Source organism: Mycteria americana, chromosome 1 (assembly GCF_035582795.1).
Source record: "Mycteria americana isolate JAX WOST 10 ecotype Jacksonville Zoo and Gardens chromosome 1, USCA_MyAme_1.0, whole genome shotgun sequence".
Taxonomy (NCBI): domain Eukaryota; kingdom Metazoa; phylum Chordata; class Aves; order Ciconiiformes; family Ciconiidae; genus Mycteria; species Mycteria americana.
In genome coordinates, this window is record NC_134365.1 from 213,089,251 (window position 1) to 213,106,921 (window position 17,671).

Sequence of the window (17,671 nt, forward strand, 5' to 3'; positions counted from 1 at the left end):
CTCAGCTTGGTGTCATCTGCAAACTTGCTGAGGGTGCACTTGATCCCACTGTCTATGTCATTGATGAAGATATTAAACATTACTGGTCCCAATACGGACCCCTGAGGGACACCACTTGTCACTGATCTCCATCTGGACATTGAGCTGTTGACCGCTACCCTCTGGATGTGACCATCCAACCAATTCCTCATCCACTGAACAGTCCACCCGTCAAATCCATATCTCTCCCATTTAGAGAGAAGGATGTTGTAGGGGACCCTGTCAAAGGCTTTACAGAAGTCCAGATAGATGACATAGATTGCTTTTGCTTTGTCCACTGATGTGGTAACTCCATCATAGAAAGCCACTAGGTTGGTCAGGCAGCACTTGCCCTTGGTAAAGCCATGTTGGCTGTCTCGAATCACCTCCCTGTCCTCCATGTGCCTTCGCATAGCTTCTAGGAGGATCTTTTCCATGATCTTCCCAGGCACAGAGGTGAGGCTGACAGGTCGGTAGTTCCCAGAGTCATCCCTTCTGCCCTTTTTAAAAATGGGCACAATGTTTCCCTTTTTCCAGTCACCAGGGACTTCACCTCACTGCCATGACTTTTCAAATATCATGGAGATTGGCTTGGCAACTACATCAGCCAATTCCCTCAGGACTCTGGGATGCATCTTATCAAGTCCCATAGACCTCAGGGGGTTCAGGTTCCTCAGGTGGTCATGAACCTGATCTTCCCTTACAGTGGGAGGGGCTTTATCCCCCTGGTCCCCAACATGTTGTCCATTGACTCAGGAGGGGTGAGGAGAGCGGTTGCCAGGCAAGACTGAAGCAAAAAGTTGTTGAGTACCTCAGCCTTCTCCTCGTCTGTTGATACTGGGTCACCATTCTTGTTCATCAGTGGAGGTACGCTTTCTTTAACTTTCCTGTTCTGGTTGACATACCTGTAGAAGCCCTTCTTGTTATTCTTTGCATCCCTTGGCAAGTTCAGCTCCAGCTGTGCCTTGGCCTTCCTGACCCCATCCCTACACAAGCAGGCAGCATCCCTATGCTCTTCCCAGGTTACCTGTCCCTGCTTCCACTGCCTGTGCAGTTCCCTCCTGCTCTTCAGTTTGACCAGCATGTCTTGAGTCAGCCATGATGGTTTCTTCCCTTCCTTGCCTGATTTCCTACATCTGGGGATTGAGAGCTCTTGCGCTTTATGGAAAGCACCCTTAAAGATCTGCCAGCTCTGTTCTGCTCCCCTGTCCCTGAGGACCATTTCCCAGGGGGTCCTACTGACTAACTCCTTGAAGAGCTGGAAGTTTGCTTTCCTAAAATTTAGTGTCCTGACTATACTCTTCACCTATCCCATATCCCTCAGGACTGTGAACTCCACCAATGCGTGATCACTTCAGCCTAGGCTGCCTCCTATCTTGACGTCACTGATGAGGTCACTTGCATTGGTGACCATCAGGTCCAGTATTGCATCCCCTCAGGTAGAGGTGTCTATTACCTGAATTAAGAAGTTATCCTCAATGCACTCCAGGAGTCTCCTGGATTGCCTACAGCTTGCTGTGCTACTTTTCCAGCAGATGTCGGGGTGGTTGAAGTCCCCCAGTAGGACAAGAGCTTGCGAGCATGAAGCCTCCTGTAGCTGGAGGAAGAAGGCTTCATCAGTAGGCTCTCCTTGATCGGGCGGCCTGTAGTAGACACCAACCACAAGGTTCCCTTTGTTGCCTTGGTCTCTGATTCTTACCTATAACTTTCAACCTGCTCGTGGCTATTCTTCAGGGACAGCTCTTCACACTCTATCCATTTCTTGATATAGAGGGCAACACCTCTGCCCCTCCTTCTCCGCCTGTCCCTTCTGAACAGCGTGTAGCCATTGATAGCCACACTCCAGTCATGGGATTCGTCCCACCAGGTTTCAGTAATGGCAATCAGGTCATAGCTTTCTAGCAGCGTGGTAGCTTCCAACTCCTCCTGTTTGTTGCCCATGCTGCGTGCATTCATGTAGAGACACTTCATCTGGGCTGTTAGCTGTGTCACCTTCCTAGTGGAACACCCCTTGTTTCCCTCAGGGTGTTCCACGGCAGTTTCCTTGTTGGCTCCTACTACCTCAGGAGCCCCCAGCTCATCTCCACAAGGCTTTGACTGTGGTGCAATGTCCCCAGCATGTCCCTGGGCAACAGGTTGAGGGCTCATACTAGCACCCTGTCCCTCTAACCATTGTGTGTCCTCCCGCGGCTTGCCGCAGGCAAGCCTGATATGTTCCCCCTCCCCCTTCACATCTAGTTTAAAGCCCTGTCAATGAGACCCACAAGCTCCTGGGCAAAGACCCCCTTTCCCTTTTGAGAAAGGTAGCTCCCATTTGATGCCATCAAGCCTGGTGCCATGTAGGCCACCCCATTGTCAATAAACCCAAAATTGTGACGTTGACACCAGCCACGGAGCCATGTATTAATAGACTGGGTCTGCCTTTTCCTTCCAATGTCACTGCCCACAGCTGGAAGGAGGGAGGAAAACATCACCACATTACTAGATGGCATTAACTAGCTGTGTAGTGGTTGATGGTTAACTTTTTTTTCTTGGTGCAGATTTGCACTACAGTTGAGAAATCCACTTTAAGGGATCGGTGCAAACAGTAATTATCAAAATTTGGGTTAGCTCTCTCAAGTCATTAGATAGCAAAATAGAGCAGGTTGGCTGCGAGCAACTCTAAAGAGCACCACTGGAGCTTAAGAAATCCATTTACCTCTGCATTGGCTATGCCAGCTGTACATGGTCAGATGAACCCTCCTCACTGAATTAACTTTGTTGTTAGTTATTTGGCCCTGCACTCGGATTCTGGCACCAGTGAATAGCATCTGCACTGTGTGAAAATGTTTTGGCAATTAAGAGCCAATTAAATTTGGCTCATTCCCCTGTTCCATCCTTCTTATGATGCCCAAGACTCGTGACTGAAATATTTAGCATCTATTAAAAAAAAAAAGGGTGTCTTGATTTTGCTGAGTCTGGGGGTCTGTTTTTCTCTGCACTTCAAGATCCCTTGGAGGATGAAAGTTCAAGGGACATTGCACCATAAAACTTGTTCACAGAAAAAAAATATATCAAAAGTGCTTCTAAATCATGTATGGTTTTATTATCATTGGGTCACTGGTAGTAAAAAAAACCCTGTGCACTCAAATATTTGAACCGTCATGTAAGGTCAACCAAACTGATGAAATAAAATTAACAAGGAAATAATGGGGCTGGTGCCTTTATCCACAGTCATCTTTACCCTTTCTTTCACTTGTTTGTCTTGACAAGACTTCTCCAATATGATACGAAGCTATTGCTTACCCTTTTTTAAACTGTGTATCAGTCAGGTCTGCAGATAAAAGCCATCAGTTAGAGAGATGAAACTGTAAAACAATTAATCTCTAGGAACACTCCTTTGTGTAATGTTGTCCTTCCTTTCCTTTTATTTGCTCATTAAGGACTGTGATCCATATATTGATGGGGTTTATGACCACCATTATAGATGTATCTGTGGGCCTCACAGCCTTTTAATGAAGTCAGTGTTGCAATGCTCTTCTGTGTTTGAGAAATATAACTGTTCCTGTGTAACAGGTAGATGGTGTCACACGGTGTCAAACTGACTTGCCCAAGTTCTCCTAAGGAAGGTATGGCAGAGAGCGGGTTGGATCCCAGCACAGCACCTGAGCTGCTGCATTTATCCTTCCTCTTTGTGCTCTTTGTAAAGTTCCTACTCCAAGGGGGAAAGTACCTTTTGATTAGGGACCTTTGGGCACTTTCACAATAGGTGTAGCAGTGACAACGTTAGAAACATGTGGCGGTGGTTTAGCAAATAGTTGATAAATGCAACCATTAGGAAAAACATAAATGCACTTTCAGAACCTCAGAAAGGAACAACCAGAAAGTATTCACCTGTCAATGCAATATTTACTTTACAGTTTGTTTAAATTACAATTGCTAAGAGAACCCTTAAACAGAAAGAAAGTAAGTGGTATGTAGAACACCTAAACCACTGATCACAGCTGATGGATACAGAGTGAGCTCTTCAAAAAATGAGGTTTTGTAGATACACAAAACCCAGAGAACTGGGATTTCATCCATTGTACACTGCCCATGTCCTGGTGTATTTACTTGCAAATATAGGTATCACAGCAGGATAAATAGTAAAAAGTAGACTTGGTATATATATCCACTTGTATAGTGGATGTCTGCTTGACAATGTACCTTTCAGTCCTGTAGAACTAAATTCTAGTATTGTGGAATTCAGTGGCATTTTTGCCATTTGATTTGTCCTGGAATCAGATTTTTTTTTTCCATAGAAAATTTAGCAAAGTATTGTCTAAATAAGAATACAGCACAGTGTATTAAAAATAAAAAATGAAAAAATGAAAAAGTCAGTGCTGACAGGTGGCAAGCAGCAAATAGTTCTTAAGCAGACAGTTTTAAAAAGGGGTGAGGTATCAAATATGCAGTAATTCATCTTGAGACTTGTTCTTTTCAATATATCAAGTAATGAATGACAAGGAGGGAGATGTAAACACCAAGTTAATTAAATCCTCCAATGATATTGGGCCAGGGAGGATAGTATATTTCAGAGCAGATGGATTGAAATTTCTGAATGATCTGGCAAATTTCAGGAGGCAGGTGGAAGAAAAGGAAGATGAGTTGGAATAGGCAGAAATGTCAGACAGTTCACCAAGAAAGAAATTACCATCATCAAAGAAGAAACAGTGACATGGGGTGGGGGAAATGTTAGGATCATACTTAGCACTTTATGACAGCCTTTTGTCTGCGTGTATCAGAGTATTAATCCTATTAAATTAAGCATTCCTGATCTAGTGGAGCGGAGGTCTGAGAAAGTGTTGCTACCTGGTTTCGCCAAAAGGAAGAGCATAGCTGAGGATGTAAATGACATTCTGGAAATGACAGTAGATCAGCATGAAGGAGATGGGATTAAAAGGCTGGACTTCTCTTCCTCTCTGACCGATCAAAACTGGCATTTGAGGTCAGACCTGAGACACAGTCCTATGATCTGCATTTCACAATGACAACGAACATGACGGGGATCAGCTTCACCAGCGTGGAGCTTCAGGACACTGATTTTACGCAAGAAGTCTCACGAGTCAAGATTTGCTGTGTCCGTCTGCAATGACAAGACCAGTCACACACAGTGTGGTTTCTCTGTATATACACAGAGAAGACTTCAGGGGGCCTGGTCAATAAGAACTGGTGTTGGACCTGCAGGGAAAGCCCCTTTGGCTTAGACCCTGCCTCTGTGCCAGATGTACTGGCTATGATGTCCAGCCTCTGTTCTCTTCAGTGCCTTACAGTCACCTTGCCCTACAGCAGTGTTTCGCACCCAGTGGGTTGTAACCCTCAGGATTTTTATGAAAAGTAAGGGTGGAAAGGGTTATGAGAGGAATTATATATTTGAAGTACTTAAACACTGATCCCCTCTCTTTCTGTCTCTCACCAAGTCACTTGCTCATCTGTCTTGTTTGGGGTCACCTGTTCTCTCTCAGCTTCTTAAAACTCATAGAAATGCTAAAAATAAGACTCTGTTATCATGGATATTCTTACTGCACATAGAAAGGTAAGCACTTGAAGGAATTTAAGAATTCAAGGGATGAAAATGTCTTTATTTTGAATAACCCAAGAGGCCAGGGGGCTGTACAGAAGCATCTTTGTATATCTAGAAAGGTAGTAATAATGACACTACTACCTATGAATAATGATGCCATCATATAGAGCTTTGGCAGGACTGAAATTGGAACAGTGCAGACAATAATGGGCCCTTCACTGAAAAAGACAGAACTTGAAATAAGAAGTTGGAGCATATTCAGAGAAAAACAATGAAGAGGTCAAGATGGTCAGGGATGGATTGAGCTCATGTATGCTGTAATGCAGTGTATTCTCTGGTAGCTTGTGCAGCATATAGCTGCTTGAGCCAGCTATATGCAGACTCATCTATAGGCTTATGGCGACTTCAGAAATTCCTTCTCCAAGTTGGATGATCTCATCCTTAATCTGCCATTTTACTGCAACTATGTATGGTTTACTCTAGCATTCGGCAGGTATTCTTTCTTTCTATTTTGGTCTTGCCAGTTTTCTATATCCCTTTCCAGATAAGAGGCTGTCTGCCTAAGGAAATGATCTTGTCTGACCATCACTGGACATCTGGAACCCATTTGCAGTTGCCTTCTCATTATCTTGCAGATGTCACTCCTCAACTGTCTGAGCAATTTTTAGAGAATTTCTTTCTAGGCTTCCTGGCAGCTAAGTTCAAGCAAAGATATTTTACAAACTCCCAAACTAGTAATTATTTGCTTCATGAAGCTGCCCTGAAGTGAACCTACTCCTATAGGCACATTCACTGGCCTGTATAGGATGTGAGACTCATGGAGAGCATCTTTCCTAAAAGGAGGTGTAGCTGTGAGACACATTTCCTTACAAAGAGAGTTTTCCAGAGAAAAGATGGGCTTGTGACTGGACTAAGTCACTTTGCTTACCCAAATGTACACCTTAAGGCAGAAAAGAGTCAGCAATGAGACATGGCAAATTTTTCTTGGGGATTTATTACGTTTTAGGTAGCATATTTGTGCTTAGGTTTACTATATATTGAGGATCCCATTTTATTGCAGGATTGACTACTTCATTCCAGCTGCAGAATTTGTTGTGCAATTTGTTCTTCTTTGTTTTTTTCTTCTTATTCTCTTCATTTTGAATTCTTCATCTCTACTTAGTCTAGTCCAAAGAGCCTGAAAGGGTTGCCTTTGGAGTGGATCGTGATATGCCTGGCCTTGTCTTCAGATTGATCTGCTGCCAACTACATCTTCCAACACTCTAGTCAGCTTCTTCTCTCCTCCCCTTTTGCTTCTGTGGATACCTAGCTAGGATTTTAATTTCTGCACTTAGCATGCTTGGGATTTGTTAGCAGGTGCCAACTTTACTTTCCCCAGCCCTAAGGCGTATTGGAACTTGACTGGGAAAGCTTACTGGCAGTGTGGATGTCTAATTAGAGTGGTCGTCTTCTTCCCCCAGTCTACTCTATCAAAAAAAGTATTTTGACCTTTGGTATAATATGCCCCCCGAGTATATTTGTAAGTGCAAAGCAGCTGCCAGGTGTGGGGGACTACTACATCTCATATATGTACTGTGAGGCTTTCCTGAATCCTAAACTCACATGTAGACTTTTTACTTAACTTGAAAATACCCAAACCCTGGCTGAGGGAACTGCATTAGACCTCCAGTGCTGCTTAATATGTAATAATTAGAGGTGTGAAAAACTTGAATCAGCATCTGAAATCTGCAGTCCAGTTGCATCAGTATGTTTCAGTATGCTTCAGTTGCTTCAGGTTTCCCATAGTACCCTGGGGTACTGATGCTGCAAGTATTTCCACTCACATGAGGATGTGGGATATCCTCTTAGTGAGTATAATCTACTAAGTGAGGAAGAGGGCTCAGTGCTAATATCAGCACTGCTTGTGAGAAGTACCCATGCCGTCTGCTAGGTGGCAACTCTGAGATGACCACCAAAGGGAACAAATAGTATAGACAAGAAAAAGCTTCCTGTAAATATTGAAAGAGACGAAAGGTCAAATATGGATGTGGATTACTCTAAAGCAGAAATACCGTTTGCTGCGAGATGGACAGATAACTACTGTGCCAGTGAATGAGTTGTGGAGAAACATGGCCAAGACGCTCAACCTACTTGTAGTTGCTGACCTGCAGCATCTTATCACTTAATGATGTAACAATCTAAATTTTCAAAAGGCAAGTTACAATAGGTGGTGCAGTCATTACAAATACTCTTTCTTTTACTTTATTAGCTGAGGCAAAATTGGTAGGAGACAAGTTTACAGAGAGGCAAGGCACTTCACAAAATAGATACTGTAATTGGTAAGGAAATAAGTGGAAAATTGGATTTCTTGTTATAATAAAATTAAATCATGTGTGATCTTTAATCAAAGGAATAAGTTTTGGAAACATTTTATAAAAATGACAGTAAAAAGGCTGCCATGGAGAAGAATTAATACAACATTAATTAAGAATATTGACCCAAGAATTTGGTACAGAAAGTACGTGTACTTTCAGAGAACAAAGTTGTCTGAATACATAATTGTACTTGATTGTAGTTCTCATAGTGGTTTTACAGACCTTTTTAATGAAGTGGATGGTCTAAACTGTTGCTTCTCTCCTGTACCCAGCAATGAGTAATAAGAAATATGTGCTCTCCGTAAATACTTTAGGCAATATTTAGACAGAAGAAAATGAACATGGTCTGAGAGATTACCTTCAGATTGCTCTAGGAGTCCTGAACAAGGAAGAACCATGCTTACAAGGTGTCCATCAGTTGTGCAAGTCTGTTTTCTGTTGTCTTCAGTGGAAGTTCTGTCTCTACGCTTTTTTTAAATTTTCATTCATAGTTATTAGGTTCTTTTCTCCTCCTCCACCATCCTCCTCACTCCTCTGTTAGAAGTCCAGGTCCCCATAGGTAGTTGTACAACTTTTACTGCTGTAGTGTTCCAGCTTACTCCAGTAAGATCTTCTTCTCCTTGAACCTGTACTGTGTCTCACAGAAAACCATGGATCTCAGTTCAGGGTTTACAAAAGGAGCCTTATCCATGAAAATGCAGGTGCCTGTTCTGCTTTTCCACTTTCTTGCCCTTGTCACCATGCCTTCAACATATTTTCTCTTGCTAAGGATGTTGTAGAAATAGAAATTCTTCTTCAGTCATCTCTGGGCCCTTGAGAGTATAGTAAGCTGAAAAACAGGTAATTTCATTTTGGTTTGCCCAGCCAGGGAGAAATAAATGGGACTGAGATGTACTAAAACCAATGGCTTTTCTAGAACTTTAAAAATAATGATAATTTGACATGTTTCTATGAGAAGAAAATCTCATGCTAATTGATGCTATAGGTTTTTGAGCCATCTATGTTGTTATAATTGGATGTTTCACCAACTGATAAAAGAAGCAACTTTTGTAGAAGAGAGAAGGAAACTTGTACAAGCTCTAGTACATCTTGTAAGAATAAGTTTGAAGTTGAAAAGAAAAAATATGAATAATCAATCAGAAATTAAACTCAAGCTGTTAAAAAAAGGAGAGGATGCCTAATGAAATCTGAATTAGAATCATAACACTTTGCAATCTTGTGCAAAATAGTTTATAAAGTTAATTGGACCCACTGGGTTTTGCAAGCTTACTTGTCTAAGGGGCTGCTGCTGAAAACATCATCCTTCACAATGTCAGGGCAACACATGGGAATCTCTGAACTCACATGCCAGATGTCGCATTTTGTTACACTTTTAAACCTTGAAAGCTATTGTAGTTTTGGAAATCCGTACAAACCAAGGATGATGTGCTTTGTTCAGTGGTGGTTCTTCGTCTGTAAAAGGCTGTGGTACTGAAATGCTGTCAATAATCACGAGCCCTCTAGAAAAATAGTGTCAGAGTGTACACGTATTAACTGAGGTTTAAATAATGACATGAAGTGTCATATGTTGACTTCAAAAGATGAAGCAGCTGTCTTGATTTTTGCTGCAGAAAATATTTTAAAATCTTCAATAGTAGTAAGTGCAGCTTCTTTGAAAAATAAAATCATGTATTTATTGTAGCTAGGTTTTTACTGAAAACTGTGAATTCACCCTTGGACTCCAAAGTGGCCTGGAACACTTCTGTAGTCAGTTTTGCTTTCTGCAAGCCTACCATATGAAAGATTGCCTCTGATATAAGTTTCAAATTTGGATGGTTTCCAGTAATTCTTCATTTATCTGTATTATCCTAGTGCCCTGAAGAACCAGTCATTCATCAGGAAGCCATCCTGATACATGCAATCACACAGCACAGAGACTGACCAAACCAACTTAAACTAGAAGAACAGGAGACAACAGATGGATAAAATCAGACAGCAAAATTCAGGGAAACAGTGAGACAGTACTGGACCAGAATATGACTGAGCTATGGCGAGCACATCGGCAGCCTAACTACTGCCAACTTCTGGTTTGGTTTTTTTTTTTTTAGATATTAGAGGAAAGAGGAGTCTTACGAAGGAATTTGAAGGGAGATAATGAAATAGCTCTGCAGATGTTTGCAGAGATTTCCTCCCAGGCATGAAGGGCAGTGTGGGAGGAACATGAAGGCACTTGTTTGAATATTTATCACGTGGGGGTGGAGGCTGGTATTGTGGGTTATCAGAGGGAGGTGATGGCATCTCTCTGGTGCATAAGAGTTACAGCAGCAGAAGAGCATAAGGAGACCGTTGTAGCCATCAGACAGTCGGTTCCTTGGAGTTCTCTGGCTGTATCCATCATGGCAGTACTGAGCTGTGGTTTTAGTAGGACAAGTTAAAGAGAAGAACAAGTGTGGGAGGAGGGTTGTTTACTTGGGTTTATTTCGGTTTTGGAGAACTTTATCCAAAACCTATTGAAGTCAATGACATGGGCTTTTCATAGGCTATCAGGGGAGGGATTCGGCTCCAGCTGAAGACATCAAAATGTAGGTGTTTGTGTGTGAGCTAGGTATCCGAGCTCCAGTTTTCTCAGTGGAGACCTAGGTCTGGATTCGGATACCTCAGGCTAGGTGTCCAATGCCATTTCAGTTCTGCTTGGCCTTCAGCTGTTCCAGAGGGACACCGATCTCTAAGGTCCTGTTAATTGGGTCAGCACAGTCTGTAGACATAGAGAGCAATTCATCACATCCTGAATCTCTCTCTAGGCTCCATTAACTCTATTGACTGCATCTCTTTTGACTGTATCAGCGACTTACTCAGTATGCTCACACAAAGATACCTACCTACACCTGGGTCTTAGTAACAAACTGAATATTGCTCCAAGGATATAAAATATTGTACTGCTGGGTGAAATCCTTACTCTGTTGACATTGGTAAGAGTTTTGCTACAAACTTCAGTCAGACTAGAACTTCACTTTCTGTGATCTATTCAGTACTTTGTATCCAAGCATTTTGTTCACCTTGCAAATGCTGATACTTCTTTAATTAAAATTTCCTACAAGCTCTTGAATTAACTCCCCTATCCATCTGTTATTCCACTGATATCCCTGATAATGTCTCACAGTAGCTCTCAAAGAGCCTGGGAAAAAAGCTACAATATAATATCAGCATTTACAGTTGGGTAGTTGTCCTGGTTTCAGTTGAGATAGAGTTAATTTTCTTTATAGTGGCTGGTATGGGGCTATGTTTTGGATTTGTGCTGAAAACAGTGTTGATAATACAGAGATGTTTTAGTTGTTGCTGCACCAGTCAAGGACTTTTCAGCTTCCCGTGCTCTGCCAGGTGCAGAAGAAGCTGGGAGGGAACACAGCCAGGATAGCTGATCCAAACTGACCAAAGGGCTATTCCATACCACATGACATCATGCTCAGTATATAAAGCTGGGGAAGAAGAAGGAAGGGGGGACGTTTGGAGTGATGGCGTTTGTCTTCCCAAGTAACCGTTACGCGTGATGGAGCCCTGCTTTCCTGGAGATGGCTGAACACCTGCCTGCCCATGGGAAGGAGTGAATGAATTCCTTGTTTTGCTTTGCTTGCGTGCGCGGCTTTTGCTTTCCCTATTAAACTGTTTTTATCTCAACCCTCAAGTTTTCTTACTTTTGCTCTTCCGATTCTCTCCCCCATCCCACCAAGGGGGAGTGAGCGAGCGGCCGTGTGGTGCTTAGTTGCCGGCTGGGGCTAAACCATGACAGTAGTGAAGTACAAGATAAGCATTAAACTTTTCTAAGGGCACCTACACTCTGCAGTAAAGCATGGCACTGAGGTCCAAGTCTGACAGAGATGTGGGCAGGTGTCTCCGCACATCATTATGCGGTTCCTTATGGAAGATAATAACTTTGGTCTCAAAAGCAGTACAGCTGCCTGTGTCCCTGAGAAAGTGTCCCTTGCTTTAGGGACAGCCCCATGTTAGTGCAGTTGCATTGCCCAGCGCTGGAACAAACTGTCTTGGTGCTTGCTGGGATATTTCTGTACTGTGGTACTGCAGAATGTAAGTGTGCTTTAAATAGAAAATATGTTCACCAGCTATCTGTAAGATGCTTTTTAATAATGTGCTCTGCTATTTTTTGTGATATATTCTGCTTTGAGGAGCTTTTTTTCTGTTTGTGAGCTAGGAAATTGTGCCAGAATAACTGAGAGCACTCCTAAGACTGGAAATGAACACATGTGAAAAGAACAACTCGTTATTTGAATAAGTTTGCCTGAAGGGCGAATTTCTAAACTTTTAGTAAAATTCCATTCCCTTCCTTCATGTTAATTAAATTAAAGCTGGGAGGATAGGAGAGCATAGCATGGTAGTGTGATATATTTGGGGCACAACTCAAGAAACAAAAAGTCATCTTACCCCCCCTTGACTTGTCTGTTTTTTTATTGAATGCTGTGAGATTTCATTTGCAATAATGAAGTGCTTTTATGCAAAACTTTTCAGTACTACCAAAGGAAAGAAGGAACATGTTGACAGGAAGTGAAAGTTGCATAATCTCTGCAAAAGGCTGTGACTGAATCGCTGCTCTGTTCATCACTGCGCTGTTTGATACGGCATCAGGAGAGGTTTTTTCTTCCACTGACTTGAATAAAAGAAGGATCAATCCCTAACTGACCACTTCCATCAAGGCATCAGGGTCACATTTCTTTTAGTTATAAATTACCCCCAATAAAAGGGGATTAAATAGTGCATGTTTATGACATCCAACAAAATCTTCCAGGGAGATCATGTTATCCTTGGAATCAGTCTTTTCAGGCAGTCTTGTGGAGTGGGTTAACACAGTAGCAATATTTCTCTAGCTTTTTCCCCATTTCTCTTTCTCACACTTGGAAGCGGTGACTTCTGGCTGTTCTGTGCTCGGCCACATGCAGGCACAGCAGGAGGCTCTTGGCTCCTCTGACTGCATTTGCTGTCCAAACAACTGTTCCTTACTCCCTCAGAGGAAGACACAGTGGGCAGATAGAAATATTTTGCAGGCCAGATGGGGCTAATGGGCCACAAACTGGAGCAATCTGACCAAAATACATATTTAATTGAAGGTTGTTTCTTGAATTTCTGGCATGGAATTACGCACCATGCTGGACTGGTTTGCGGTGACCAGATCTAGTTTTGCATGTTTCAACTCCTGATCGTGTCAGGGATATTCAGCGGCATTCTGACTTCCCAAGGATTGCTTAGTCCCTTCTGAGGTCAGACATACGTACCTACATACTTCAGATAGTCCTCAAGTAGGCTTAAGTGCAATTCTGCTAAGTGGCAGCCCTACAGTATATGACTATTGTCACATCCACTGTGGTAATTTCTGGAAAAATCTCCTTTGCTAGTTTGCTTTTGTTTTGTTTGCTTGTGTTTTTCCCCAAAAATGTTGGCTTTAAGTCTGTATATCCAAATGAAAGCTAGTGCTGCATGTGCAAAATGCAAGGAATTTCCCTCAGGCCTGTCCTTATGCCCTTCGTGCCTTTAGGAGCGATTCTCCAGATTTCACCAGCTAGGCAGGATCTGATTAGGGTAACATATGTATAAGAGGTATGCCAGGAATGACAGTGGACTTCAGTTGCTGGTCTTTGTTATCCAGTAATTTTTTTTTCTTTTTGCCCTGCACTGGTATCCCAAAATTAGATCTCTGTTGAGATATACATCTGAGACCCATAACATTTGTGGACTTCTCTCAAAATGTCCCCTGAACTAGATTCATTTCAGAGTAATGACCTGCTTCTCTAGATTTCTCCTGCTGCTTATTTCAATAAGAGATGCTCCTTTGCCTCCTCAGTCAAATGATAGTGCAACATTTAGAAGATCTCTTAAAGCAGCTGCTGCTGCACTCTACACCAGCAGTGGTATCATTTCATTAGTGGAAAATAAATCCTTGTTAAGCAAATGGGGTATAAAGTGTTATGTAACAGGAAACATTTAATGAGAAGATACTTAAAGTTCTGTTTATATTGCATGCCCATGTCCAATTAAGTTTTTTTTGTGCAAAATGTGTGCAAAAGAATTGTGCAAAAGAATTTATCTGTCCTAAGTAAGGAGTGAGTTTGTTTTTCTAGTATTCTCTTCATGCTGGTACTAACATACCTGACATTGAAAAGCTTTGAGATTCTCCAAGAGAACATTTGTAGAATACTGCAGTGACTTCAGAATACAAAGACAGAAATAAGAATAAGCATATTTGGGTTGCAGATTGATTAGTTATGAGTATCAGTGAGGAATTTCGGTTATTTAAAAATGCCTGCTGCCAGCACTTCCAATGCTTTCTGATGATGGCTGTGGCTGGCCCAGTGTCTTCTCCCTTTCTCTCCAGCTAGGACTCCAAGAGCCAAGAAAGGAATTTATAAGACAGGGCATAGTTAAGGATCAGCCTGTTTGCTTGCAGATTCATCAGAAAGTAGGTACTTATCTGTGCTCAGATAAGACACTGTAGAAGAAGGAGCCTAACATATGAGGCACCAAGATGTCAGCAATAGCAGAGGTCTGGAAGAAATTTCCTAGAAAGGACCATATTGGCCAAAGACACCCAAACAAGATGTTGTCTTGACTGGTAAGATTCCAAGGGTCAGACCACAAAACTAAAAGAAATGAGATCAGTCTGAGATCTTCAGTTATGGCTGAGATCCAGACCTCAAAAGGAAAGAGTCAGATGAGGGTTGGAAGACTTTGTCTGGGAAAAGGGACATCTCCTCTGCCTGTAATTCTCTGGCTGATGGTATAAAGAAGCAGCTTATGCCCTTTTATTAGACAAATAGTATACCTAGCTTAGTTGCATAATGGTACCAGTATGTGTGTGTGTATAAAAATATATATGTCGAAGCCTTTGTGTGGACTCAGGCCAAAGGTTAATGTCAGTCAGCCTAGCTGGGAGCAAATACCTAGTCACTGAGCTGCTGAATGCAGTGCCGGTCCCACCACACTTTCCTATATTCACTGATTACCTAAAATGTGGTGATCCAGTGAGCCACTCATACACAGAATGGACCTTGACTAAGTGTGCTGTTCAAGTTCTCTTCATAATAGTTTCTAAAGGTGAATCTATTACTGAAGTAAGATATGCAGTTGGTATTCCATAAGTAGAATAGGGGGTAAGCGACTCTTATTAGACATACTACAGCCAAAAAATTTTGAGCTATCTGTGGATGACCTTGGTCAGACTTTCAGCAGTGTAGGAAAGATTTGGAGGTCAGACTTTTGAAGATGCCTAACAGCCCATTTTTAAATTACAGTCAACTGACTTTCCAGCAGTATCTGAAATATTAAAAATGGGTTGGGAACAAGACTCAGTCTCCTAAATGTTCTTTAAAAACAGGCAGACAAAACTGTTGTAAGAAGGAGAGGCATGAATCAAAGAGGTAGACTCAGTGGTTTTTCCACCTCTTCAGATATCCTGTATGATTGGGATAGGTCACATTCCCAAGGGTGTGGATGTGAAGTGAAGGAGTAGATAGATGTTAATTTGTTCCTCTTGCTCACTGCAGGATGGATATGTCACCTCTTCTTTATTCCGTGGAGGCCCTTGAAAAGCATTATGAGAAGCCACGAAAAATACATTTTTGTACCCCTTTATCCATCTCAGCTGTTTCTAATGCTCAAGATGTGAACCTCCTAGGCAGGGCTAGCCATACTCTCTTCCTGCTTATGACTCACCAAGTTGTTATTTTCTCCAGTGCAGCACCTTCTTTGCCCTCTAATACCAGACACAAAGGGCAGCCATAATTTAGTCACCTCCACCTGTTTGATTAAAAAATGGCTTGTCTAATCATGGAATGTGCCAAGAGATTTCATATAACAGTTTTTCATACCACTTGTATGTTTGTTTCTCTCCACATAAAGCTTTCCAGAAGAAAGGTTTTCATATTCTGCATTCCAAGACCAATAAAAAATTGAAACAAATTATTTGTAAGATGTTAATTACAGCCCACTTTTCTTTTCCTCTCTTTGATTTTAGCAGCTTTGTCTGAAAGTGTCCTTTTTGATTTTTCTGCAGACTGTATGTGGATGGACCTTTTGGAAGTCCCTTTGAGGAATCCCTGAACTACGAGGTCAGCCTCTGCATAGCTGGAGGTATTGGAGTTACACCATTTGCATCGGTACTCAACACACTCCTGTAAGTGAGCTCAAGCCTTTTAAAGGCATTTCCCCCCAATTTACCATAGTAGTGTATGTCAGAAAGACTTTCAGACTATTTAAAAACTTCCATTAGCATAACATAAATGAATGATTCCTTGGAGAGAGGTAGAGGACTGGGATGTCCCCTGAAGAGCATAAATCATCTCATACAGGCTTTGTAACCCAAAGAGTTGTGGCAGTTGTGCCAGTAATGCACCTGAGCTGGGACAGTGTCACTAACCTTTATATCCTGCCACCAGCCTAGCCTGTGATTAATGTAGTCACAGCCCTTCAGCTAGACTTGTTCCCCTAGTCCCAGCTTAGATGAGGCCATGGACTATATAGTGAGTTTTTGAGAGTCAGGAAGCTGTGACAGTCTTTCCGATGGAAATGCAGGGCCAGGTCTCCTGGTCTGACTTCTGTAAATGTGTAAGCTTAAAGTTTTAAAGGAAAAGGATCAGCTTGGATTCAGATAGCATTTGGATGTTTAACTCCATTTGAAAAGTTTACATTTTAGGTATGCCTTTTTCTTTACTTTTTTTTTTCTTGTTTGTCTCTTTTTTTTTTTTTTTAATTTAAAACCTTTGACATTCTATTCAGACCAAACCTTTCACCTCTTGTTTCTCTGTCACACTGGCAACATGGTTCCCACCAAATCTTACACTGTGTGAAATAGGCTTGCTTTTATGATTGCTATTGATTTTTTTATTATTTTATTTGCCAGATTATTGGCTAAGAGCTCCAGTCACAGGTTAAGCACCCCTGTTTCATAGGCACTGTATAAACAGCCAACCAAAGCAGCAAACCTTCCCTGAAGTGTTGAAAGTCTAGCTGGCTTTGGGAGGGTTTCACAATGCACAACTGAAGCATTTGTTCTGAGATAAACATGCCAAGGGCCAATTCTAACTCCAAAGTGAAGTTAAAGCCTGGAATTTAGATGCTGTGCACGTTCTTCTGTCCTTGATCTGGGCTGGACCTGACAGTGCTGAGCGCTTCTGAAAATTATCAGCCCCACCTGTGTCATAGTGCTGCAGCCCTTAAAGACCATCTTGGGCTCCGTCATTTTCTTTTCCTGAGAGTGTATTGATCATCCTCTCAAAAAGAGGGTACATTTTGCTGAAAGCCTGGGGCCCAGGTGGATAAGATGACCATTTTCCTCATGATGGATTATCCTTGACAGTGCTTAGCAAAAATGTCACAGATTATAATGATAGACCAACAGCAGGTAATGAGATGTTTGCCTCTACCAGTGTGTTATCAGAGGCTGTAGGAACTTGCACAGACATTGCCATAGAAGGTTAGTGTCCAAAAGCTTTTGCAACGTCCATTTATCTGGATAAAGCCATAAATGGGCTTCCAAGCAGCCAATCCCATAACCTGCCTTTGTAGCCAATCTTCCCCTTATGCACTGTAACATTATACAGGGGAATCGTTCTGTGATTCTGGGAAAAAGAAACAGTCTAAGTCTGCTTTCCTTCTTAGTATTTAAACATCAACAAAGCACTGGTTTAGTGGATGTTCTGCCTGTTGTCTTTGCCCTGGCTTAGAAGCAGAAGTTGGCAGGTGTGAACATGCAAACTGCCTTACGATGCCAGCGCTG

At 42.0% G+C, this 17,671-nt stretch overlaps 1 protein-coding gene across 19 annotated transcripts in view; it reads left to right on the forward strand.

Moving 5' to 3' along the window:
• NOX4 (NADPH oxidase 4) overlaps window positions 1-17,671 on the forward strand; it is a 185,965-nt gene that overhangs the window by 88,161 nt on the left and 80,133 nt on the right. For all 19 annotated transcript variants that reach the window (XR_012773838.1, XR_012773835.1, XR_012773834.1 and 16 more), the window contains one exon: window positions 15,950-16,069. Coding sequence is in view for 7 of the 19 variants with exons in the window: in XM_075491138.1 (XP_075347253.1) it covers window positions 15,950-16,069 (120 nt within the window). In the remaining 12 variants the exon portion in view is untranslated. The remainder of the gene's footprint in view (window positions 1-15,949; window positions 16,070-17,671) is intronic.